At 39.9% G+C, this 27,401-nt stretch overlaps 1 protein-coding gene across 3 annotated transcripts in view; it reads right to left on the bottom strand.

Moving 5' to 3' along the window:
- The window catches only part of ITGB8 (integrin subunit beta 8), a 99,674-nt gene extending 74,615 nt beyond the window's left edge, over nucleotides 1–25,059 (bottom strand). For all 3 annotated transcript variants that reach the window (XM_059073710.2, XM_067042639.1, XM_067042640.1), the window contains exon 1: nucleotides 22,003–25,059. In XM_059073710.2, the coding sequence (XP_058929693.1) occupies nucleotides 22,003–22,129 (127 nt within the window). In that variant the 5' untranslated portion in view covers nucleotides 22,130–25,059. The remainder of the gene's footprint in view (nucleotides 1–22,002) is intronic.
- Between the last annotated feature and the right edge of the window lie 2,342 nt (nucleotides 25,060–27,401).

Raw genomic sequence — 27,401 nt, 5'->3', positions numbered from 1 at the left:
TTGTTGACTTTCCATCATAGTTTCTCACATTCACTATTCTAATTCTTTCTCTTCAAATCCTCAAATGCTTCTACCAAGTCCTCATACTTAAGATATGACCCAACGTTACCTTTATATTACCTAGAATATCTAAATTACTTTTTTTTAAACTCAAATTTGTCTTTGTTCTCTTTTCAGAGGAAGAAGAGTTTTGTACTTGCCACGATCATTTCCTTTATCTGTCTAGTGAATTGCTCACTCAAAGGCGAACGATAATTTCCTAATTATATCTAGCAACTAGTATTTAGCAATGTTTAAATGTGCTCTACCTTTTAACAGTGAGTGGACACTCTATCACTTCTCCCATTCCCACAACTAATTCTCTTTTTATGTCTTTGGCTATTTTTACATCTCTCTAAACTCTATACCTTGATGGCTTCATGAACTAACATGACTTTAAGTCTCATCTGCTTGCACATGACCATCAAATTAGTATCTGCAGTTCCAAATTCTCACTCAAGTTTCTGTCTTGAATTTTCAACAGTCTTCTGGACATTCCACGTAGGTTCCTACTGGAACTTCAAAAGCTGAAAGTCTCAAATAAAAATCATCTTCCCATCTATCAGTAGCTCTTCCTGACTTGACTGACCTATTTCTGTTAATTACAATATTTTCCTAGTTATTCTGCTTTAAATCTTTATGGTCAACATTGACTCCTCCCTCTGCCATAATCCCAGCAACCTGTTAGTCACCAATACTTCTTGCTTTTACCTCAGTATCTTTAGCATTCATCTTTCCCTTATTTGCCTTCAACCTAGTTTAGGCTCCCATTATTTATCATTTGCTTTACTATTAACAATTTTCTCAGTCTTTTACCTTGGGCATCTACCACTGAAATTCATTATACAGATGTTCCTCAGTTTCTCCAGGGGGTTGGTTCCAGGACCCCCTACCCCATACCAAAATCCAAGGATGCTCAAGTCCCTTATATAATATAAAATGGCACAGTATTTGCGTATAAGCTATGCACATCCTCCCATATACTTTAAATCTTCTCTAAATTACTTATGATACTTAATACAATGTTAATGCTATGTAAATATTTGTAAATACAGTGTAAACATTATGGAAATAGTTGCCAGCATGTGGCAAATTCAAGTTTTGTTTTTGGAACTTTCTGGAATTTTTTTTCTGAATGTTTTCAATCTGTGGTTGGTTGAACCCAGGGATGTGACACCCCTGAATATGGAGGGTTGACTGTATACATTATCGCCTACCCTACTAAACAATCAAATAAAAAGCCTTCAATGATTTCCCACCACCTGAGTAGTCAAGTTCAAACAAATTCACCTATATCTAACTCAATGGCTCTCTCTTTCACTTCTCCCCTGATGCCCTAGTCATGGCCAGTATGTATGCCTCCTCTCTGTCTGAAGAGTCTTCCTGGGCGTTTCCCTCTGTTGCAGTTCTTCCAGTTCTTCAGCATCCAATTAAGACACTTATCTTACTTTTACATCTCTGCCATCAGTTCCTTCCTGTTCCTTTCAGGTGTGGCTTATCTCGCTACTTTTGAGTCCTTAAAGAATTTGCATTGTGATTCTTACATTCTGCATTAAATTATAGTTATTTGCATGTATTTTATTTAGTTATTTGTGTTTTATTTGTTTATTTAGTTAGTTGCAGATTATGCAAGTGTGGGTATAATTTACATATTACGTTTGTAAATATACTTAGCAAGAAGCAAATTCCTCCAGGGAGGAGATGATGTTAGATAGTTTGGAAAGTCTTCACTAAACCCTTTCACTTCCAAAGCATTGTTGGTTTGTACTACCTTCAGGTATAATCCTCAGCTATTTTATACCTCCTCAGATAATCAGCTGATTGTCTGAGGGGGTAGCCCAAGGCATTCAAAAAAAATGTCCATCTCCCACTCAGTAGGAGATTGAGTAGAGTGAGCATCCTCACATCAGAACTAAGTCAGGCTTCCTCAGACTGTTTCTCCTCCTTCCATAGAATCAAGAACAAGCCCCAGAATTTCCACCTTCCTCTTGCCACTCACAGCTTTATCACCACTATCTACCTGGAGTTCACAAAGACTAACCTCACTTATCCTTGTTCATGTCAGTCACTTCAAGGAGTCTAAGACTTGCAAATGCCCCTCTAATCCCTATTAGGCTGTACACAATCTCTCTTCTCCCCTCATCTGCACTCTTTTACAACTCCAGAAACCCTCTTCTTGTGCTCTCCAAAATTGTTAGCCCATTTCCAGAGGAATTCCCTGTATATCAGTCTCTTCTATGAATTTTCCCACTCCTTGCTCTAATGAAAACTGAATCACCCCTGAGGTTCGCTTCTTTTGCTGATCTCATGAGTAATGGCTGTTTCTCCCATGACCCTCATGACACTGGGCCTAGAGGCAGATAGCTGCCCTCCTTAGTTCTTATTGCCACTTCCAGGGCACTCTCCCTCCCTCATCCTTAACCTCTCCCAGTTTTGACACTCTTAACTCAGATTACATCACGCACAACCCTGAATTACTATGGGCATTTACTGATGCTAGGGTGATGCCTTCTCATTTCTAGAGAATTTTGACTCGTTGCTTATCACACTCTCCAATACTACTCAGTTCATGGCAATCTCAGTATATATGCAGAACATCTTTGCAATACCTAGATGCCCCACTTCCTCATTCTCTTCTCCAGTTATTTTGTCCTCCACTCTGATTTAGCTACTTGCTTAGGCCACAGTCATAGCTTTAGACCTTGTAACTACCAGTAATTGCAACCCCTCTACAATTCCAGTATTTCCCATATTACCCTCTCCGACCACTACCTCCTGTTTTTCAATCTCACTCACTTCCAGGATCCTGACACCAACAATCTGCCACCTCCACTCCTTCCATCTTCCCATCTATGTCACATCTCTTATATCCCTTGATAGCCTCTCTTTTTTTCGATCCCCTCCACCAATTATCCACAAGGCTAATGCTCACTGCCCTTAAGACTTTGCTCAAACATCCCCTTTCTTAATGATGTCTATCCCACTAATCCATTTAAAATGGAAATTCCCACCTATCCCCCTAATCCTGGTCTACTATTTCCCATAGCACTTAGCACTTTCTAACATACTATATAATTACTTATAACCATATTTACTTTTTATTTTGTTTCCTGTTCCCCCAAAATATAAGACTCATGAGGACAAGGATTTTTGTCCTTTTGTTTCCTAATGTTTCTTATACATCTAGAAATATGCTTTCCACACAGTCATTGTTGAAAAATTATTTGTTAAATGATTAGCACTTATTAGATTTTAGTTTAAATTATAGAACCTATTAGATTATAATTCATGTTTAAGTGCCAGTCTCTTCCTTTCAAGAGACATATCATTGAGGCAGATGTTATCCTTTCATATTTCCCTCCAGGTTTATGGACTTGGCTCAGATATCACATTCTGATGGGAGGAGGCAGACCATAGACAAAATAAATAGAAGGTCTAGCATTCTAGAAGGTGCTATATGTCTAGCACTTTCTGTAGAGAAAAACAGACTCAGATGGGGAGTGAAGAGTGCTAGAAAGGAAGGTGTGAGCACTGCTGCTTATCCCCCAGCTGCGTTTGTTTTCACTACAGAAGGTGCTAGACAAATAGCACCTTCTAGCACGCTGGACATTCTATTTATTTTGTCAATGGTCTGGCTCCTCCCATTAGGATATAAACTACATGTGGGCAGATATTTCTGTCTATTTTGTCCACTGCTCTATTTTCAGGGCTTAGAGCAATATCTGGCATATTATAGAGACTCACTACATATTTGTTTAATGAGAAGATGAATACATATCTCCTCTGCATTGACCAAAATGTCCTGTGTGTGCCCTCTCCCCCAACCCTTTCTCTCTCTGAGTTGATATGTTTATTTCTGCATCATTCAGTTAACTTTCTCCCAATTGTGTCCCCTTCTCTCAGTCAACTCTGGAACTCAGCTCAGGATGCCTCCCCTTGGGGAAGCTTTGTCCTGTTAATGCACTTATTCTCTCTGGCCATTCTGCACTGCTCCCCAGCACTCATAACACTTTTTTTTTTTTGACACATTGTCTCTGAATTTGGCCACTTTGATATCCCTAGTCTACTCATTCGATAAATTAATCCTTATATTTCTGTTCTTCCTGTCTTTATACACTCATTTAACAGTTTTCTGCTAATAGCTAAAGACAATGCAAGTAATCACATATACCTTTAGGGTAAGGGATACACAGCCTGGATTTGCTTTATGTTGATGCATTTTATGATGGTTTCTAGGAATACATTGTACCTTAAAAGGTAAACCATATGTATAGTAAAACCTAAGCAGTTGAAACCTTCAGTTAATCAAGGCTCTGCACTTCAATTCTCTGCTGAAGCACAGGAAAATTAAAAATTAAGTATTAATATTTAGAAGGGACTTCGAGGTTCTGTCTCAGCATCAGGACACACTTGACCTAATTAGACCTCCTGTCTAATTCAGGAGAAGTCAAAAGCCCTGCAACACTAATGACCCAGACCACCCACCTCAGCCCCACATCACTATCTTGTTTTAAGTACTCACACAGTTCCCAAGCTCAGCTATCCCACCTGCATGATATCTTACATCTCCTCTGTCCCCATAGCAACTAGTACAATGCCAAATGTACTGAGTAGGTGTTCAAACAATACCTTCTGATTTATTGATTGAATGATAACTGTGAGGCTTTTCTCAAATCTCGAAGTCTGAATGATGTACTTACTAAGATAGGAAAGTTTACAAATACATCTTTAAAAGATTTTCAAAAGAAAGCATCAAACTGTGAATGACCATGGATTTCACATACACTGTAGGTAACCAGGGTTTTACTATAACTGTTTCTCACCTTCTCATGGGCAGCACTATTAGTATTATTAAAAGATGTCTTGAGTAGACGGAAGAGAATGGACAAAGATTTGGTCAAAAGAGGAAAAGATTATCATCTGGGAACATGGCAGAAAATTCCACTTCTTAAGGAATTTGAAGTTATAATGATTTGGATGGCCTTCGTCCATTCATGAATTATTTGGTAATTGTTTAATACCTGCTATAATCATGGCATTGTGAAGGGTCTTAAGAATAGGGTACCTACCTTGTAAAGCTTACAGAGTAATAGCAAAAACTAACATATGACAGAACCTTAATACGTGTACTGTGAAAAGAACAGGCTAGGTGCTATGGCAGCAAACCATTAGGAGGATGTCACCTAAAAGGGAGACTGGGAGGGTCAGTAAAAACTTCCTTGAGGAATTTTCCAGATCCTTTTATTACATAATTGCATCTCTATTCTGTCTGGTTCCCAAATATATACTGTCTGTTAGAAATCACACAGTATTGTTAAGTTGCTACAGGGGGTCAGCGCATTCAGCTGGATCAGTTAAAGCTGGCAAAACAGCAGCAACCCATTCAGAAAAATTAAATCATCCCCCAACATACAACACCCCAGGTCTAATCTCTGAACCCCTCTGTTTTCTACTCAGCTCGCCCTTGGCCCTTATATCCCTTTTGTCTCCTACTACTTAACCACCCCTTTCAAGTTCAACCTATATGCTTCTGCTAAAGACTCCCAAGCTGCCTTTTAAAATATATAATCAATTATGATTATTTTTGAATGGTAAATAGGAGCTGTTTCCTCACCATGACTGAGGCTTTTGAGTGCCTTTCTATCCTATTAGACCCATTTTGCAGATCCACTGAGTGTACAGAGATAAGTCAGTTTATCTACCCCTTCTTCCCTGGAAGATTTTATTCTATTCCTAAACAAATGACAACCTGACCCCAAACTCTGTTCCTAGGCTTCTGTGCTCTCACGTGAATGTGTACCTGTGGCCATTGATTACTTGCCTCCTGAACATCCCTGAGACACCCAGATTTCCACCACACTTCACCTTTGGACACCAACAATTGAAAAAGGAGATGAATGAAAGGTCTTTTTCAAAATATATTTTTAATATATAAATTAAGTTATATACATTATTGATAATGGCTTCTCAGATTCTAGAATTCCCTGCCAGTCTCCCAGTGTTCATGTGGTTTCTCCTGTGATCTTTTGGATGGAGGGGGCCACTGTATATCTGGGCAATATCCAACAGCCTTCTTTGTATAACCAACTAATTCAGACTATCCTAGGCCACTTACTGTATAGCATCCTCAAATCTTTGGAAAGGTGAGTTTGTGCTATTAAGGGTAAAGTTCTTGGGAACACAAATTCCTCATAGGTAAGTCATATATAGGAGTGCGTGCCACTGTGCTGTAGAGGTAGGCTTCCAAATTTTAGGTAATTCCATATTTCTTAGGATTCTTCTGGGTGTTTTAGTTCTCTGCTTTTCAATAAGAACCCCTAGGAAATATCCTAAAGTGACTGACCAGTTAGTAGGTCATCTGCCACTATGGCAGCTCCACAGAACTCGAAGGCCCAATTCCGGAGTACTCTGGAGCTTGAATTCTTTAACATAGAGCTAGAAGCATCTACAGGCTTACCTCATGTTATTGTTCTTCATTTTATTGTGCTCTGTAGATATTGTGTTTTTGCAAACTGCACGTTTGTGATAACCCTGCATCAAGTGCATTTGTTCATTTCAAGTCTCTGTGCAGCATTTTGGTAATTCTTACAATATTTCAAACTTTTTCATTATTATTATACTTGTTATGATGATCTGTGATCAGTGATCTTTTATGTTATTATTGTAATTGTTTTGGGGTGCCACGAACCATGCCCATATAAGACAACAAACTTAATCAATAAATATTAAGTGTGTTCTGACTCCTCCACTGACATGCTGTTCCTCCATCTCTCTCCCTCTCCTCGGGCCTCCCTATTCCTTGAGATACAACAGTACTGAAATTAGGCCACTTAATAACCATGTGGTGGCCTCTAAGCTGTCAAGTGAAGGAAGAGTCCCATGTCTTTCACTTTAAATCAAAAGCTAAAAATGATTAAGCTTAGTGAGAAAGGCAGGTTGAAAGCTGAGACAGGGCAAAAGCTAGGCCTCATGAGCCAAATGGTAGCCAAGTTGTGAATGGAAAGGAAAAGTTCTTGAAGGAAATCAAATGTGCTGCTCCAGTGAACACACAAATGATAGGAAAGCAAAACAGCCTTACTGCTGATATGAAGAAGGTTTAAGTGGTCTGGATAGAAGATTAAACCAGCCACAATATTCCCTTAAGCCTAAACCCAATCCAGAGCAAGGCCCTAATTCTCTTCAGTTCTGTGAAGGTTGAGAGAAGTGAAGAGGCTGCAGAAGAAAAGTCTAAAGCTAGCAGATGTTGATTCATGAGGTTTAAGGGAAGACACAGTCTCCATAAAATAAAAGTACAAGGTGAAGCAGCAAGTGCTCATGTAGAAGCTGCAGCAAATTATCCAGAAGATCCAGCTAAGAGGGCTTCCCTGGTGGCGCAGTGGTTGAGAGTCCGCCTGCCGATGCAGGGGACGCGAGTTCGTGCCCTGGTCCGGGAGGATCCCACATGCCGCGGAGTGGCTAGGCCCGTGAGCCATGGCTGCTGAGCCTGCGCGTCCAGAGCCTGTGCTCTGCAAGGGGAGAGGCCACAACAGTGAGAGGCTCGCGTACCACAAAAAAAAAAAAAAAAAAAAAAAAAAAGATCTAGCTAAGATAATTAATAAAGGTGATTGCACCAAACAACAAATTTTCAGTGTAGACAAAATAGCCTTGTATTGAAAGAAGATGTTATCTAGGACTTTCATAGCTAGAGAAGAAGAGTCAATGCCTGGCTCCAAAGCTTCAAAGGGCAGGCTGACTCTCTTGTTAGGGGCTAATGCAGCTGGTAACTTTAAGTTGAAGCCAATGATCATTTACCATTCGGAAAATCCTAGGGCCCTTAAGAACTATGCTAAATCTACTCTGCTTGTGCTCTATAAACAGAACAACAAAGCGTGGATGAGAGCATATCAGTTTATGACATGGTTTACTGAATATTTTAAGCCCACTTTTGAGACCAACTACTCAGAAAAAAAGATTCTGTTCAAATTATTACTGCTCACTGACAATGTACCTCATCACCTAAGGGCTTTGATGGAGATGGACAAGATTAATTTGTTTTCATGCCTGCTAACAAAAGATCATTCTGCAGCCCCTGGATAAAGGAGTAAGTCTGACTTTCGAGTTTTATTTAAGAAATACATTTCATAAGGCTATTGCTGCCATAGACAGTGATTCCTCTGAAAGATCTGGGCAAAGTCAATTGAAAACCTTCTGGAAAGGATTAACCATTCTAGATGCCATTAAGAACAGTTGTGATTCATGGGAAGAGGTCAAAATATCAATATTAACAGGAGTGTGGAAGAAGTTAATTCCAACCCTCATGAATCACTTCGAGAGATTCAATACTTCAGTGGAAGAATAAATGCAGATGTGGTGGAAGTAACAAGAAAATTAGAATTAGAAGTGGAGCCTGAAGATGTGAGTGAATTGCTACAGTCTCATGATAAAACTTTAACAGATGAAGAGTTGTTTCTCATGGATGAGCAAAGAAAGTGGGTTCTTGAGATGGAACCTATTCCTGGTGAAGATGCTGTGAAGACTGTTGAAATGACGACAAAGGACTTAGAATATTACATAAACTTAGTTGATAAAGCAGCAGCAGGGTTTGAGAGGATCAACTCCAGTTTTGAAAGGAGTTCTGCTGTGGGTAGATGCAATTAAACAGCATTGCATGCTACAGAGAAATCCTTTGTGAAAGGAAGAGTCCATCGATGCAACAAACTTCATTGTTGTTTTATTTTAAGAAATTGCCAAAACGACCCCAACCTTCAACAACCACCATCCTGATCAGTCAGCAGCCATCAACATCCAGGCAAGACCCTCCACAAGCAAAAAGATAATGACTCACTGAAGGCTCAGATGACAGCATTTTTCAGCAATAAAATATTTTAAATTAATGTATGGACATTATTTTTTTAGATATAATGCTTTTGCATACTTAATGGTCTATAATATAGTGTAAGCATAACTTTTATATGTACTGGGAAATGAAAAATTTCATGTGACTTGCTTTTGCAGTATTTGCTTTATTGCAGTGCTCTAGAATCAAACCCAAAATATCTCCAAGGTATGCCTGTATGTAATTTAGTAAAAGGGTGAAGAAAACCCAAGTTCTGTACATGAGCTTTTCTGTTTAAAAAAAATTAAACCCAAAGGAATTGATAAGTGCGCAGTGTAGGAGAAAAAACCCATGTCATCTGGGCAGTATTTGAGAAGTCTATCCTGTGGGGAAGCAGGGTATAACATCCAGTTATAGGTCTAACCGACCAAACATTTCTGCACTGCCAAGTAATTCAGTCAGAAGCAGCACTTGTCTTTTTTTAACTTCAAAATCAAACACATCTCTGAGAGGCAGGATTTGTCCAAAAAGCCCTGATATCTGACTTTTGATAATGCCTATAAGTTGATTTCTACCCCAGTAAGTCTACCACCAGATAATCTATCCTGCAGTCTTGGTCTCAGAGAGTAATGATTTCTGGCATCAATGCTATGCTGACATGCAAGTAGCCAAGGGTCGGCCCTGAACATGTATATTAACACACATGCGCTCCCTAACAGTGGGTGCTGGGCTTTATTCTCCAGCTGTGTTATGCTGTCTTCATTGGGGCACAGGTACCTATTTAGGACACCTCACCCCTTCTAACACCCCGTCTTAGTCCCATCAGATGTCACCAAGCATCGTGTGGCCTTGAAGTCTTCAAGAGGCATCGAACAAGTTATATCCTCTGAACTAAAGACTGGTACTAATAACATTTAATCTTTGTGTTTCCATTACCAACCTCAGGGGTATGGCACTGTGATTATATACATTGTCCTTCACCTTAGGGCTCTGGTTGTGGTTGAAACACTCATCAAAAGGGACATTTTAAACCAAAATTCAGGATGCCTGAAACTGACTCCCTTCTTGAGGGTTTTTCAGTGTTATCATCTTCCAGATAAATTTTCTTGGAACTTGAGCCTCATGTATCATTTCTAGTGGGTTTTCTTTTGCAAATTATGGTTCAGTTGTCTTCAATTCACCATATAAATCCAAAACAAATGCACAAAAGACAATAGAGTGATACCTTGGGAGGTATGCCTGGTACTAAGAAAGAGACCAGGTAGGTCATTTTTCTGCCAATAATTCAGTTCTGCTACGAGTTCTTTGTTTCCAACTAGAACAGCCAGTTCTACAGCAATTTCTGCACACTCCAAAACTTTCCTGAATTCTTTGTTTTACTGCAATCAATTAATACCTCACACCATTAGGCATAGCCAGCCTGACCTCCAAGCCTGACTTGAGTAGGCAATTAAAAAAGATAATGCCTAGTCTGGCACTCTGTAAGGTACTTCCTTAAGGTCCTGTAGAATTTTGAATTTTTCTTTTAATTATTTTCTTTGTTCGAACTCATAATATTCTAAAGCTCCTTCAGAGCACAGTACTCATCCCTCATTCTATAAGATTGAAGATCTTTTCCCTACCTAGTATGTGCAACAGTTACTAGGGAATTATACTGAATATATGGCCCCCATTGAAATCAGGAAAAATGCTTGTACCTTGGAAAATGTTTGTGGTTCAATTCCAAGGATAGGACCCTGTTACCATATGTATATTTGGAACAACAGTACTTTGACTGTGGCTGTATTTTACTGTCGGCATATCAACTCTTTCAATCCTAGAAGGAGGCTGGGTCCAAAATATCAAAACATCCCTGACCAAAAGCTACTGCACACCTCACATACGTAATGAGAAATATTTGGCACGTTTCTTCAGAGCTGACATATTTCTAGTCTGCTATTCTCCTGTCTTCATTACCAGCCTTTCCCATTTCTAGTCTTTCCAAACTCAGCCTCTCTCATGGACTTTAGCTTGAATTAGCCTTTGGTTGCTACTCTGGCTCCTCACTCTGTACTACCTGGGTGCTGTGATTTTTTTTGGCAATTCTCTAGAGTAATCAAACTGTACCAGTACTGATCTAGAATGGCAACAGACTCTATCTTTGACAAATGTTAACAGTGGATTAAAACAAAATAACAACAAAAACACCTGGGAAAGAGTGTAACAACTCTCTTCAAAATAACTATAAGTAATGATAGTTTGGCTCATTGATAAAGTCAGCATGAAAGATCACTTTTTAAGACTTTATATGGTGTTTTAAAATATGAACTTCTAGTACTTTGAATAACAGCATTCAAAATAAAAGCATCTTTTAGAATCATCTTAAGAGTATATATCCAATAAGACCACTATAATTTAACACTGCGATTTTAATTTAATGATCTTATTCTTATTTCCTAAAATAATTTCCTAAAGTTAGTGAAGATAATTTTAATATAGCTATTTAATATTAGTAGTTTCCAAGCAAGAATTGATCCTAGTACTTTTGTTGAAAGGTAGGACTGTTTTAATTAAATTATAAAATACCAATGGAAATCATTTTGACTTTTATTACATTTTTCTTTCATATGTAAATTAGACTAATTTACTTGCTGTAAAAACAGAAAGGAGGTCACATTAAGACTGATATTTATTATACTCCAATAAAATGTTTTAAAAAATTGTGGGAAAAGAAAAAAAAAAGACTGATATTTATATTGGAAAATAGTCCTTTTAGTCCATAAAGACAGTTTGGCAGTATTTTTTCCACACATTCATTCACTTATAGATGTTAAGTGTATGCCAGCTGAATAATTCAACCGAATTTGGCTAATTCATGTCAGTAAAATGTTCTTTTCTGTGACATGTTTTAAACCAATAAGGGGAAATAGAAAGTAAAACTAAATTTTAAAATGTATACACTCGGGCTTCCCTGGTGGCGCAGTGGTTGAGAGTCTACCTGCTGATGCAGGGGACACGGGTTCGTGCCCCGGTCCGCGAAGATCGCACATGCCGCGAAGCGGTTGGGCCCGTGAGCCATGGCCGCTGAGCTTGCGTGTCCGGAGCCTGTGCTCCGCAACGGGAGAGGCCACAACAGTGAGAGGCCCGGGTACCACAAAAAAAAAAAAAAAAAAAAAAAAAAAAGGTATACACTAGACTCTCTACGACACTTTTTCAGGAAAATAGAATTTAGTGTGATCTGTATACATCTCAGAGCTTTACCAAAAAGCACCTTGACATAAAGTAGTTCTCTTTATTCAGTGATCTGTGGTGCATTCATTGTCTGTCACCCTCCCCCCGGTAATATTTAATGTACTAGACAAATCTGTTCCTAACTTTTTTTAGGGTGGGAGCAAGAGTACAAATGGTGGCAGGCATAACAGGATTAAATATTTAACAGTTAAAGCCCAGGCTAAGAAACTATTATGTAAAATAAGTTCTGTTTTCCTACATTGATAAACATGCATTGATAATGCCCTAGAAGCTAGGTCTGAATTTAGAATTTCAGATTCTTAAGATTTCTGGTTGGGAACTTTGCAGTGTGTGTTGTTACTCCAGCCCTCAATCTGCCCCTCTTCTCTCTCACTTCTAGGTTTATTCTGCAAAGCAAATAGCCTATCTACTTACCTGCATGGATACTCCAGCCTGTATGTCCAAGCTCTATTTATTTCCCCTCTCCTCGGGTTTGGCATGTGGGTGGCACAGTCTAAAGAAAGTAGGTTGGGGCTGCTTGGGCAGAGAATTCTAAAGATGATCTAGAAGGGAACTGAAGACTCTGGACAGGCATGCCCCATGGATTCCTTGCCTGTGGAAAGGGCCATAGCAAGGCCCTCTAAGGACCAGGATAGAGACTTTTCTTACCGCTGGAATATAGTCTGTTATGAGGTTGAGTGCAGAGTCAAACCCACGCAGGTGTGAATTCTGGTTCTATTACTTATTAGCTAAGAGATCTTGAAGAAGTTATTCAATGACTCTTTAACTAGTTTGATTACCTATAAAATGTGAATTATCAGAGTACATACCTCAGAGGGTTGTGGGCATTAAAAGATATATTTTCCTATCATATATACAGGAGTGTGTCTGGCATAGAGAAAATACCTTACAAATGTTAACTATTGTTATTCTTTTAACTCCAGAACAGTGCCTGACACAAAGTTATAGATGCTTTAAGAAAATCTGAGTGCATAATAATTAAATTGATTAGAATATCTTGTTTTTTCATTACTTTTTTTAGTATTTGGTTAAAATGACTACAAATTTCAGTTTGTATAATCTAAGTAGAAATCAATTTTAAAATACACACTGAGGGTAAAGTATCAGGATTACTTTTCACATTAATTAAAAACAATGAAACTAATTATCACAGAAATTTGAAAGCAAAACAAATTTGTAAAAAGTAGATTAAAAAACTAAGTCTCTATTGTGATCTTTGCTAAAGATTTGCCTGTCAAGTCAAGAGACTGCTTTTTGGAGTGGGCTGGGAATGCAGAAACAAACATTCTTTCACGGTGTTAAACCTTTTATAGTAGAACTCACATTCAAAAGAAAACTGTATTTCTTAAAGTTCAAATTCTAGTGAGGATTAGAGCTGAATAGGGCTTATTTGCTTAGCTGCCCAATTTAAAACTGATCATTATTATCCTCACCTCATTCATTGAGTCATTTACTTCAAATAATTTATTAGGGCCTATTGCATGCCCGGCATTGAAAACGCAGAATCAGCAGGCACAGTTTCTCCTCTTAAGGAGGTCACAGGTTGATGTGGAGACAGGACTTGAACGAGGAACCAGAATGTTAGGCATGGGATGTTCTGGAAGGACTTTGCATACCATGCAGAAGAGCCTGAAGACGATGGAAGCCATGAAGATTCTGAGTAGGGAGGTAAAGTGTGGACAAAGGTTTGAAATAATGGAGACTGGTTAGGACACTCATAGATTTTACCAAAAGATTTGCCTCATGGAATGAAGACTATTTCAGGCTTTGTCTACTCTAGTAGCATTGTATTAAAAGGAGAGGATAGATTCGAGAAACCATTATGGGCAAAGAGTTGATGCTAAAAAACAAAAATCTCCATTTTCCTTTAGTCATCTTACCTAGAATCACCCACTTATTTATCATCTTGTCACCCCTTCACTACCTTTCAACTCTTTTCTTCCTAGACATAGTGATAATTTGATGACCTTTAATAACAAAGGGGAAAAAAACTCCTATTACTGTTAACAGCTTAGAAATCCTAGTGTATCTTTTTGCCTCCCATTTTCAGGAAGGAGCTAAACTATAGGAAAGATTGTGAAATGTCTGACGTGTACCATAGAAAGAAAAAAATTTAAGAAATTTAATGTTATCTTACTAGAATGACCTACTCTGACTATCCTGTTTATAATAGTAGACTGTCCAGTCCCTCTCAGGTCAGTTCCCTCACTCTGCTTTATTTTTTCTTCTTTTTACCATATATATTCACACACACACACACACACACACACACACATATATACACACATGTGTATGTATATGCCACATGTGATAAATTGTATATCATATATATCATGCATATATACACATATATATATACATGTATTTGTCTTCTTCAGTTAGAATGTAAGCATCATGAGAGCAGGGACTTTTTTTTGCTCTCTGCTGTATTCTTAGTGCTTAGATAGAGCCTTTGATGTCTCAGCATTAAACTCCTTCCTGAAGAGTCACAATCCCTTGCACTCTTTGGATGGCTCCCACGGAAAAAAGTGGTGAGAAGAAAGGGCCATTCTTCCATCAATGAGGTGTTGACCAGAGAATAAACCATCTGCATTTACCTGTGTATATATGGAGTAGGCTTTAAAAGAAGCATGACCCTTGGACACTCAAAGGGATCTGGAAGTTTGCCATGAAGGAGGTGGGAACTCCAGATGTGTACATTGACACCAAGCTTAACAAAGCTGTCTGAGCCAAAGGAATAAGGAATGTCCTATATCGTATCCATATGTGGGAAACAAGGGTGAAGATTCACTAAACAAGCTCTATATGTTGATAACCTATAAACCTGTCACCACTTTCAGAAATCTATAGACAGTCCATATAGATGTGAACTAACCGCTGCTGTCAAATAGTTATAAAACTGAAATCACTCACACACACACACACACACACACACACACACACACACAGAGAGAGAGCAAGAACTTCTGCCTGAAGAAAGTACAGCAGTAGATGCCTTGAGCCTGGCGTATACTGGAAATGCCATGCTCTAAATGACCAATATTGGTAGACTACTGGCTATGGTTATTCACTGTAAATATTTAACAGCCAAAAAAACACTTACTTCGTAAAAATGCACGGAGAAAAAATAATATGAATATATTAAACAATATAGAGTATCAAGCTATATAATAGAGTGGCTCCAAATGGCTAGGAATGCTTTCAGCCCTATGTTGATCAATGGTGTCATGCCTTGTACCATGATTTTGTCCCTTTGAACACTCTGACTGAACTGGTTACCAGCTACTTAGTAGGTCAATGTCTTTCTCTTTTCCTTTCTTTCTCATAACCACAAGTCAAACACATCTGTAACACATCGGAAATCCTGTGGGAGGCAGAGTATCGCTCCAGGTTATGCCCGTAAGGCCACATGTCTTCTTGCCCTTTCTTACTCCCATATGAAAACAACCATAGTGAGGTGTATATGAAGTTGAGAGTATTTGCCTCCACGGATGTTATGTTTTCACCATGCCCTGATTCACAAATCTTTATCCTCCTCTCTGCAGTTACTCTGTGAGGGTAACAGCATTACATGGCATAGCCCAGCAATCTCCAGGGGAGGAGGTCCAAACTCTGTTCCTAGGCTTCAGTGCTCTCACATTAATGTCACCTATGGCCATTGTTTCAACCTGAAACACCCAGATTTCCACCACAATTCACCTTTGCACACCAACAATTGAGAAAGGGGATGAATGAAAGGCCTTTTTCCAAATATGCCATGGGCCTCCTCATGAAGGTCCTCTATCTGACAGTCACACTGAATGTATAACTTAAACATCTAGAAACTTTTAAAATCAAGTATGAGGCAGCATAACCTAGTTCAAATCCCATCTTTTCTACTTACTAGCTAGGTGATTTTCAGTGAGTTACTTACGTCCTCTGTGCTTCAGTTTCCTCATTTCTATAACAGGAATAACAATTCTACCTCTCTCATAGTGTTAGTATGAAGGTTAAATTAATGTGGTAAATCATTTATATCAGTGCATGGCACAGAGAGAGAGCTACCCAGTTGTTGGTGAAATTACACGAGCATTGCACTTTCTTTCCACTACATATAGAAGCCATACTTATATGACATCTTTAGGATACGACTGGAAAAGTTACATTTTTAGAGATTAGCAATTAGGTCACCTGCCTAAGAAGCTCAGTATTTAATTGTTCAATTTAATAAAATGCAACATGCATAAGCATAAAATATTTTTTTCTATGGCTTCTTTTATAATCAATAAATAGCTTACAGAACACATTTCATATATAACTGGAGAAGATACATAGGGCATCACAGTCCTCATGCTGGCAAAACTCCTCTAAATGTGTAGACTTGGGCTGCAACAGGGACTAGAGTTTTGAGGACCAAGAAGGACTGAGCATAAACAATACAGGATTGGTTGTGAATGTTGTCAGGTCATTCAATGAACATATAAAAAGACTATTTCCTTGTGTCATTTTGGTAAGGTAAGATTCAATAATATCAAAAATAACATAATTTTTATATAAGTTACTCACTGAGACCTATCACTGACACCTATCAAACCAGTGAAAAGACATCATTTAAATGATTGAGAATGCTATACAACAGGCACTTTCAAAGAGGATGCTTTGAGCATCTTTGCTTAATAAGTACAAACAAGAGAAAGACTATATCACAAGGCAAACAGCTTATTACTTTTTAAGAAAACTGGATGGTCTCTGCATATCAGGCCCCATTTATTAAAGTTTAAAGAACTTTAGATAAAAACTGTACCCTCTGAGATCCATCTAGTGATCAACAGAATGGCCCTGGGGGAGGGCAGTGGTGAACAAAGTGAAAATTTAATATAACTATACCTGGATAAATCTAATTTAACAGGTGGGGCAGAAAAGGCTGTTAACACAGACCAGATTATCTCAAATACTTTATTTGCTTCAAGGAAGGTTCATTCAAAATGGAGTACAGGAAAATTGAAAAGGCAATATATTGTTGCTATATCATGTTATTTCTTATGTCTCATAAACATAGCAAATTGGAATGAAAACTGATTATCTTGTTAACTGTCTATATTAAATCCTATTCAATAGTGTCCCTTTGTCTTCTAAACTTATCCTCTGACTTCCCTTGTTTTATTAAAGTTACTAACTAATTTTGATTTTAGTCCAATCAAGGCTTAGTTAGCTTAATAGGTATATATATTCATGAATAAATAATATATCTTTAAGACTTAAACATACATTTAAAAAAATTATTAGGGCTTCCCTGGTGGCACAGTGGTTGAGAGTCCGCCTGCCGACGCAGGGGACATGGGTTCATGCCCTGGTCCGGGAAGATCCCACATGCCGCGGAGCGGCTGGGCCCGTGAGCCATGGCCGCTGAGTTTGCATGTCCGGAGCCTGTGCTCCTCAACGGGAGAGGCCACGACAGTGAGAGGCCCGCGTACCGCAAAAAAAAAAAAAAAAAAAAAAAAAAAAAAATTATCAGCTGGTTAATATTATTCTCAGATCTTTTACTACCTGGTCAGTCCTCTTATTTTTCGGAGTGCTATATATGGTTCTACCACCTGAAGATATCCTATACTTAAAAAAAAAAGTTATAGTATTAATTCAACTTTTATCAAATCTGAGAGGACAAAAGAAAATCACAGCAAAATCAGCTTTTTAGGCAATTGAGGTGGTGAACTGACCATGGAATGTGGGAGAAACAGAGAAATCAAGGGTGCTGCCAAAGTGTTATCCCAAACTACTGGAAGACTGACATCGCTTACTGAGATATAGAAGAGTATGAAAGGAGCAAACCTGAGGGAGAAAATTGGAAGTTTGGTTTTGACTATGTTAGGGTTAACTTTGCCTTTAGACATACAGTGGAGATGTTGAATAGGCAGTTTGCTAGACCCTCTGGAGATGAGATAAGAGGGCAAGACTGGAGTTGTCGGCATAGAAATGGTTTTTAATACCCAAGACCTGATCAGTCCACCTGAGACCCAGTATATATCTAGAAGAGAACATATGAGGGCTGAATCCTGGGCCACTCCTATATTTGGAGGTTGGGACATGAGAAAGAACCAACATCAGGGATGGAGAAGGAGCTTAAACCAAGAGAATGTGAGTCCAGGAAGCCAAGGAAAGAAGTGTTTTGAAGGTGGGAGTGATCAACAGTGTCAACTCGCTGACAGATGGTAGGACAAGAAGGATGAAGACTATGAACTGACCATCGGATTTGACAATAGGAAGGTCACTGTGATCTTAACAGGGTGGTGTAACTTCAGGGATGATAAAGAAATCCTGAGCAATGGATTAAAAGAGAAGGTGAGGAGAATTGGAGACAGCAAGTATGGACAACCCTTTCAAGAATTTTTGCTACAAAGGAGACAGAAATAGAAGATGAGAGCTATTACAGCATGTATGGGTATGCATATGCTGTAAATGATCTAGTAGAGAGGAGAAAAATGATGATTCAAGAGACAGAGGGAACAGTCCTTAAAACTGAAACTCAAACAAGGTATACCTGCTGTGATTCCACTGGAATAAAGTAATTACCTTTGTCTGTATTTTTTCTTTTTCATATGCGTGCATACTTTTTAAAAAATATTTTTAATGGAGCTATATAATAGAACCACTGAGAAGCAATACTTGAAACTGTCTTTGCCTTTGCTTGCCTCCCTCACTTCCGCATTCCTCCCTTTAAAGATAGTGGACGTTCTTGTGGCCCTAAATTTTAGCTAAAATAATTCGTGTTATGGGGATTAATGAAGAGTGCTTCTCCTCCAGTAGTATTTTGATTTACTGATATATTTTAGGACAAAATGATATGAGACATTTACTTCAAAATAGTCTTGTTGGGGGAAGGAAATGAAATGCAGGCGGGAAGACATGAAAGAAGTTGGGCTTCAGTTGATAGTTGATGAAGCTGGGTGATGGGTCTGTGGTGATTCCTTACACCATTCTTTCTTGTTCTGTGTGTGTTTGAAAATGTCCGTAATATAAAGTTAAAAATGAGAAGAAACATAGTGTCAATGCCATGCTTAATCCAAAGAAATCCATTAAATGGTGAAAATTTTGATAATTTGGTAATAGGTGAAAGAACTGTTTGGGGGCACAAGAATTTTTATGGCATCTTTCAAATCATATCACCTACTTTGCTGGTATGATTTGAAAATATACAGCACAAACATAGCCTTTTCATATACAGTACAAGCTTTTTTATCGGAAAGTATCTCAGTTGCTTTAAGATAGAATTAATTTGGATGCTTATTGTGCAAATAATTTGGAAAACTGGATTTTTAAAAGTGAAGCGTTGGTTCTCTTAAATATCCTCTCACTTTAGGTAAGCATAAAGAATTCTGAAACTTATTCTATAAAACATCTTCTGAGGTAATATACTACACTTATAAAACAATGCTAATCCAGTTGATTGTTATGTAAAAGAATAAATAGTTGATTATGCACAGAAGGTGAAATTTCAGCGCAATAGTTACCACTTTCCAAAAAGAAATGGTAGTTTCTGAAATTTGTCACTCTTATATTGCATATAAAAATTTAGGTTAAAAAGATTTTTAGCTTTTCAAAGCTAGCAAATGTAGAAACAGCAGTGTTACTACATTAACTCTTCAAATACTAACCATTGGGTATTCTCTAGTGTTTTCCAGTTACTCAATAACCATTTTATAGTGTTATTGTTTCTCTGATTGTCAGTAATTTCCACCAAGAAAAGTTGAAAAACAAACTCCAATAATTTTTTTTCTAGATCAGAATAATGTTCAGATTTTATTAATAACATCCCCCTTTCTCACTATATATTTGTTATTAAAAGTCCACTATGTATTTGGGACCTGTAAATTCTACTTCAAAAATTAAACCTAAAGTTGTGCTGTTTATGGTTTCTTTCGTATGGCTTTATTGCCCTCAACATTTCCTTGGTGTAAACTACTGAGCAAGGGAACAAGATTTCCTTTGTAACTGATACCTAAATTTCTATTCTGCTTTAAGCATCTAATTTGTACTGTGAAGACATATAATCTGAGACTTGTAGCTATATCACAAAAGTACAACAGTTTACGCTGATCTCTAATTTTCTGAGTTGTACTGGCTATAATTTAAATTTTTTGCATGTTTTTAACTGCACTGCAAACCAGTATACATCAGAAATCTTTGTATATTGACAGAGACTGGGAAAAGGATGCCTTGTTCTGATTTCAGATAAGCATTCCCTTTTCACAACTGCAGGTGCAAGAGAGCTCATTCATAATATTTGCTTCAAATCAGCTACAGTCACTGGATGGAAATACAATGCTATTACATGAGAACTTGACTAATCTTTACAAATGCAATGAATATTTTTTAAAAACTCACAATTACTAGCAAAATCTGGGGGCAAGTAGCTCTTTTTTTTTTTTTGCCTAAGTATTGGGAACAAAATATACTCTGCTGACACAAGTTTTGGTCATCTTACCAGTGTATGTGCATGTGTATGTATTTACTAAATCCAGAAAAATACTTTGTCACTTATTAACACAGGATGGAGTTATGCTGAGTGGTTTCACTTAACTGATAATTGATGTTACTTTTTCCTTTGCCTTAAGTTTCACTTATTTTAAAATCAACTTATAAGCCAAAAAAGAGCCACAAGATAAAAATTAACTCTAACTGCCCTCATTTCTCACAGTTGGATAAATCTTCTTTGGAAACAAATATTAGACAGCTGTGTATGCAACAAGTAAGTGAACCTAGCATGTTTCCATTATAAACCCTTATTTATAAGGTTATGACTTGATGGTTTTAATTAGCTTCAGGCAGAAATTTGGCTTGTCAATTCAAAGCATAGGAGAACATTTTAGTATACAGAACAATTACAACTCTCCTTCAACAGGAGAGGCCAGAGAAAGGCTCTAATAGAATTTAAGTCTCAATGACCAAACACAGATAAAGTAAACATGCTCCAAAAAGTATGGCAATAATCATTGCATTGGCAAAAATAAATATTTGGCCTACATTTAATACCAATAAGAACTCATCCTAAATTCATGATTATTATTATCACTTACTTTATGTCTTACTGTTTGCTAACAATCCAGCACTGCCACCTTAAATCTGCATCTAATTTAGAAGTGCCAAAGCACCTTTTCATACACTATTTGACTTGAGCTTCTCTTTGTGATTTGTAAAATGTGGGGACAATATCCTTTATAAAGAAGTATCCTCTCCAAATCAGGTAGTTCTGACAAAAGTGGCTCGCATGGACTGAAAGTTGTCAGTCCTGCTCTCGGCTTCTGTCTCAAGGTCTCGGTCTCAAGGATTGATCTCACTGAGGGATCAGTTAGCTAGGAATTGTTTCTTGAGCTGAAAAAATAGTGACTTAAAGCAAGAATATTCTTCATATATGTTTAAGTCATTCAGGCTGAGCACTATGGTAGAGGAAACTTGTGTGCAGCTATCCTTTTCTTTCATGGACTCAAAAACAGAACGCTTACTCTCATTATACCAGTTTATCCTCAGGTTTGAATCAAATGCAAGCTAGGGGTTAGTGGACCCACATACTAGAAAGATGGGGAGCATCTTCAAGGATGCCTTCAAGGAGGATGCCTTCAAGGACGGGGCAGAACCCCTAAACGGGCTTCTGTAAATACGGCCCACCACCCTCCCAAACTTCCATTCTATTACTACCTCCCTCAGCAACCCACAGGATCTCCTCAGGTAAGCAGTTATTGCTGTCCCTCTAGGGAGGAAACGCTTGATACCTGGCCTCCCTCGGGCCACCTGCAATGGAGAACGGCGCCACACACCCACCCTTGTGAGGTTCTCCGCATTTGGAGGCTGTCACCGGGCCGCTTACCTGGCTGGGATGCTCTTCGTGACAGCCCAAGACCTTTGAGGAAGGGAAGAAAACAAAAGAAAACAAAACAACTTACCACTTTGGCCCAGTCCAAGAACAACTGAAAACACCCAGGCCGCCCGGAGGAATGGGGCAGGACCTGGCCTGCAGTTTTGCAGGCAGACTAATGTGGCAGTAAAAAAAGCCAGGGCCGAGCGGCACATAATGCAAAGCAGCCCGCACTGCACCGCGCCCGCCGCCTGGCTGCTAACCGGATGCGCGCTCGCGCTCCCGGGCGCGAAGTGCCAAGTGTTGCTAGGACGTTTCCAGCAGGCCCGGCAGGCGGACCCCGCGGCTCGGAGCAAACGATGCAGGTACGGCGGCCTGGGCACAGCTCGGCATTTCAGGGCCCCCTCGGGCCTCCCAGCTCCGCACGGCCGGTCCCGCGATCTCCGCGAGAAGCACCTCCTCTGACGGCGAATGACCCGGGGCGGCGACGCGAGCAAAGGCTCCGCAGCCCGCTCTGGGACAAAGAAAAGAGCTTTTGTCTCTCTCCAGCCGATGGGGCTTCTGCTGCATAAATCAGCTTAGCGAAGAGCCAAACACAATCAAACCCAAACAAAGCCCGAAGCTGGGGGGAAAAACCAGCCTAATGTACATTCAGCGGGTGATGCTGCATCTGTGGGAGGGGACGCTGGCGAGGCCGAAGGGGAAAAAAGTCGATGGCGCATCAATGAGGTCGAGCTTCTTCCACAGGTGGGCAGGGAAGCCAACTTCACTTAATTGCAACTTTGCAGCCTCGTCAGCTGAGCAGCGGGCAAAGTCAAAGCGGCAACGTCCTGGTTGGCGAGAGAGGAAGCTTGATGTGCCAGCAGCCGGGGGAGGCGGCCCCAGAGCGCCCTAGAAGCCCCCGCCGGCGCCCGCGGACACCGAGTGAGGCATCGCAGCTCCCTGCTTGACCGGGAGTGGAGCGCACGGCCGCGAGCGCAGGAGGAGAGGTTCCCCAGGGGTGCAAGAGCCTGGCTTCACAGGGGCGGGTGCTTCGTGCCCTCGTCCTTTTGGCCCCAGTGTGCTGCTCAGGCGTCCCGCCGTCCAGAGCCGGGACAGCTGTCGCGCTCTGGGATGCACCCCGGAGAGGATGAGAAGGAGGCGAGGCTGGCGAGGGGCGGGGGCGGAATGGTCCTGCCCCGGCCCCCGGCTGCGGTGGGGAGGGAGGGTTGGGGCTCCCAAAGTGCGGGTAGCTAGGCGCGTACGGGCTGCGAGTTGCTAGGAAACCGCCCCACGCTACAGAGTTCCTTGCCGCGGCCGCCCGCAGGCGCGGCGGAGGCTCGGGCTGCAGCAACAGCTCGGAGCAGCGTGGGCGGGACATTGGTGAGGCATGAAGTCACCGCGGCCCACACTCGCTCTTTGTTTTGCTCACTCCAGCTCTTTTTCTTCCCCTTGGCTCTGAGAGTTGCCATTCCCATCGTTCACAAGAACTCCTGATGCGTAGCCGGGCAGCAGGAATCTCACACCGTGTTCTCTTTCCCCCTCCTCTCCGAATCCCCACATCCCAACGCTCGGCTAGGTGGCGCGGAGACTAGCTCAGCAAGAGTGGCAGCTGTGCGCAAACCCCAGCCTCTGACCCCGAAGCTGCGCGTTTCTTTGTTGGGAGATACTCACTGCTCAGCAGCTGCCCACCGACTACGTGGAGTGCAGGCACCTCTCCCCGCCCCCAACACCCTCTGTTCCGCTGGTGCGCACTGCCCACTTTGCTGGCAGAGTTCGGAGCTCACCCTTTGCCCCAGCCCAAGACTTTTCGGCGTCTTCCCAACCCTTGGAGTGTTGGGCCGGTCCGCAGGGTCTGTACCCGGAGTTGCAGCTGAAATTTCTCACGGCTCCTTCTCCACTCGGAGCCTCAGCCCTGAGTTGGACAGCCCTGCTCTTCCCAGGGTCTGGTGGTGGCTCTGGGCTTTTGCCAGTCACGGTGGATCTTTTGACCTTAAGCGTCACCTTCCAAATAAACGGAACAAAGAAGTTACAAAGGGCGGCGGAGCAGAAGAGTGAGACTGAGGAGAGGAGGTGGGAGGGCCGTTCTGCCTGTTGGCAACTCAGAAATTTCGGTTCAAGCCTGGAACGGGTGTTATGCCCGGCAATTGTCAGGGAAGCCGCGCGCCTTCTTGGGTCCCATTCCTACGACGTTAGGCCGAGGGAGGGAACCCAGTCTCCCGGATTGAAAACAAGGCGCTGTTTCCAATCTGAGACACAGGCTGATGGTTCTCTTTTTCCTCTAGGGGCAGGAGAGGTTCCCCGTGGTAAAGTTTGACCTCTCATTTTTCCACTAGAAGCCTGCCCGATCTCTTTCATAGAGCACCGCCTCTTACAGGCATCAGAGCATTCCAGCCAGGTCAAGGTGAAATATGCGGGAGTTTCCCTTCTTCTTATTTGTTTAATAGTTTCCATCTCCATATTTGGAGTAAAAAAACAAGTAGGAGGGTTTCTCGCTCTTTTTCTTTCTTTCTTTCTGTTTTCTAATTGTTAACTGAGTGAATGGAAAGTACCTGGTTAATAAACCACGACATTAAAAACTCCCCCTTTTCAGGTGTGGACTGCACATTGGGGCCCACAGGATTAGCTAAGCAAACCAGGAACGCAGCTGGAAAATTACAAGTGCCCTGGATCTACAAAGCAGGTCCTTTTGAGAGACCAAATGAATGACCCAAACCTGAAAAAACTGATGCTTGTAAACGTAATTCCACTCTTGGCAATGTACTCTACATAGAATTAAATCCAGCCCAGCTTCATTTTTATTTTCTTTCCTTAGTTCCAAGTTTAAACTGCTATAGTTTTGCTTTCGGTGGTCTTAAAGGAAGGATCCTGAAAAATGGCTGGAGTGGGGATGAGGTTTTGAAATAGGAACACAAAAGGAACATATTCAAGCTTTGATTAGTGACTCTTCAGTGAGGCAGCATGTGTATTCTCCAGAGATTAGTTCAGAACCCTAAGGAATGCAGCCACCCTTGAGACAGTGCAGTGCTACAATAAAGAAAAAAGGTCAATCCATAATCCCTATAAGGATGTATGTGTAAGTACACTCTGCATTGTTGAGTGACTATCACATCAGAGTTTCATGACATTTTTAACTCTAATTCTTAGTGTTGGAAATGTAAATGGAAGTTACAATATTAAATAAAATAAATTTATGCAAATAATAAAGTAACATTGTGAAATATGATAAGGTATGTACAAATTTTTTAAACTCTATATTGTTAGATGTTGATATATTCTATATACTAAGCCAAAACAACTGTGTAGCAAGAGGAATAAAACAAAGCTTGTAAATCGGTAAGCTTGTAAATTTTGAAGCCCTTTGGAAAGAAAGAATTCTGTGTTGTGTTATATGAAGCCCATGCAAATATATGTCAGTATAACCGTTTTATGCAGATGTTGAAGAATAAGCACACCTCCATGTATCGTCACTCCCCAGTTGCAAAGAGGTTATAATTATGATTATCAAGAAAAAGAGAATATTGCAGCTGTGAGACTATGATCCTTGCAAATTATTTACTAACAAATTATCAGTACATTTGGGGCCGTAAAGACAAAAGGGAATTCTCCTGAATCTTGCAAATCATCTGTAAGGGTTTCTTACAGTAAATATAACTAGTGGCCCAGGAGCAAAAAGTTTGCTTTTTTCCAACAACAACAACAAAAAAATGTCACCACAGCTCATCCTTTTTCATGTAAGAAAATGTACAGGATATTGTGAAGAAATGTAGTATTATTCTCTCCATATATTGCCTGAAGAATTCTAACAGAGAAAAAATGTTCCAGAAGATGGTGACTTGAGTAATTTTTGTTTCTTTCGTGTTCTGCTGTCTTGCTTTGAAATTTCTGACAGCTGATTTTTCATCATTCGTGTTAATGAGAACAAATGAAATTCACAGATAATCTAAAAATAACATTTTAGCTATTCATTTCAGGCTTCCTATCATCAGAATCTTTTAGTTGCTAATAAGTCATAAAATTGGATGAATTAAGTTTCTGACCTACTACTCCTTTAACCTTGATTTCTCACTAATAGTTTATGGTGAGAAATGAATAAGCTATAGACAGTTAACAGGAGTGAGAGAGACGTCTGAGAGACTGACTGCTCCTTTTAGTGTGTGTTCAACCTTTAACTAGATTTTGTCCAAATTATTGACCCCATAGTTACAGCTAAAACCATATTCAGATTTTAATATTTATCTTTCTGAAGTTGGATCAGAGATTTTCAAAGTTTTATTCAGAGGTTTTAAGCTGATGTTCACAAGTTGTCTATAAACTTGCTTCATCTACAGCTTTTAGGAAATGAATGATCTGAATGATCAAGCCAGTGGGATATAGAATTATGACTATGACTTCTAGATTCTTCCAATGATAAAGAATGTAAGCCATCAGGAGGTTCAGGAGGTACTTTACAGAAAGTAGTGTTCCTTATACTGTGAACTGAGGATTGCCCACAACATAGTCACCTGTAGAGTGATTCCTTACTCTATTCCAGGAGATTCTGAATTCGTAGATCTGGTGTGATGCTTAGCAATATGCTAAGCATCAAATACTTCTTTATGTACTGAGGTTTAAGAACCCCTGCCATAATGAACTAATGCAGAGACTCCTCAAAGGCCTCATGTGTGCTTAGTGATAAACTCCAATGTCAGGTGCAAAGTCAAAGAAAAATGAACTGCCGGAGTCAATGCCTCTTTCCAAGGTATTCTGTGGATGAATAACTGTGTGAGATGTTAATATTTTCAGAAATAAGACTTCCATGATTAAGTTTAGGAAATGCTGGGTTAAAGTTAAGTTAAATCCTTTGCTGGAGAATTTTTTAGGAACTTAAATTGGCTAACATGCAATTGGATTCTCCAAAGGAAGAATCCTTTATTCAGAGAACATGTCACAGACTAATTTTACATAAAGCACACTGCTGAACTAATACTACTGTAGAAATGTGGAAACTAAAAATCAGGTTGATGAAGAGACTGACCTCACTTCTTCAAGAGAATTACTAAGCAAGCATGAATAGAGCTCTGATTCTCCACCACCACCTCATATCAGTGATGACTTTTGGTTTCAAGTAAGAGTCAGACTGTTAACTGTCATAAGTAAAAAAAGGAAACTATTGGAAGGAAATTGGGAGCTCACAGAATTAGCAGGAGGCTGAGAGACCAGGATTAAATAAGGCCAGAAACCAAGGAAGGCATAAGCAGTAGCAGTAAGTCTCCAAAAAATAAGAATGCTCTCTAACCATCCTTTCATCTTTGGACCACTTGCTTAAGATTCAGAATCCTGGTTGAGAATATCTAATTTTCAGAACTTTCGTCACATGCCAGTCCCCTGGCTTTCTGGGAGTGGAGAGAAGGAGGAGGAGCTCTTGCCTTTGGCTTCCTTAGTGGGAAATAAAATACTATTTTCTAACAAGCTGACACAAAATTTTCTTAGGTTGATGAAGGAAGCCCTGTAAAGTGACAGATGCTC

Source organism: Kogia breviceps, chromosome 9 (assembly GCF_026419965.1).
Source record: "Kogia breviceps isolate mKogBre1 chromosome 9, mKogBre1 haplotype 1, whole genome shotgun sequence".
In the NCBI taxonomy this organism is placed as follows: Eukaryota; Metazoa; Chordata; class Mammalia; order Artiodactyla; family Physeteridae; genus Kogia; species Kogia breviceps.
The sequence above is the reverse complement of the archived record's forward strand: the minus strand, read 5'-3'. Positions and strand labels throughout refer to the sequence as shown.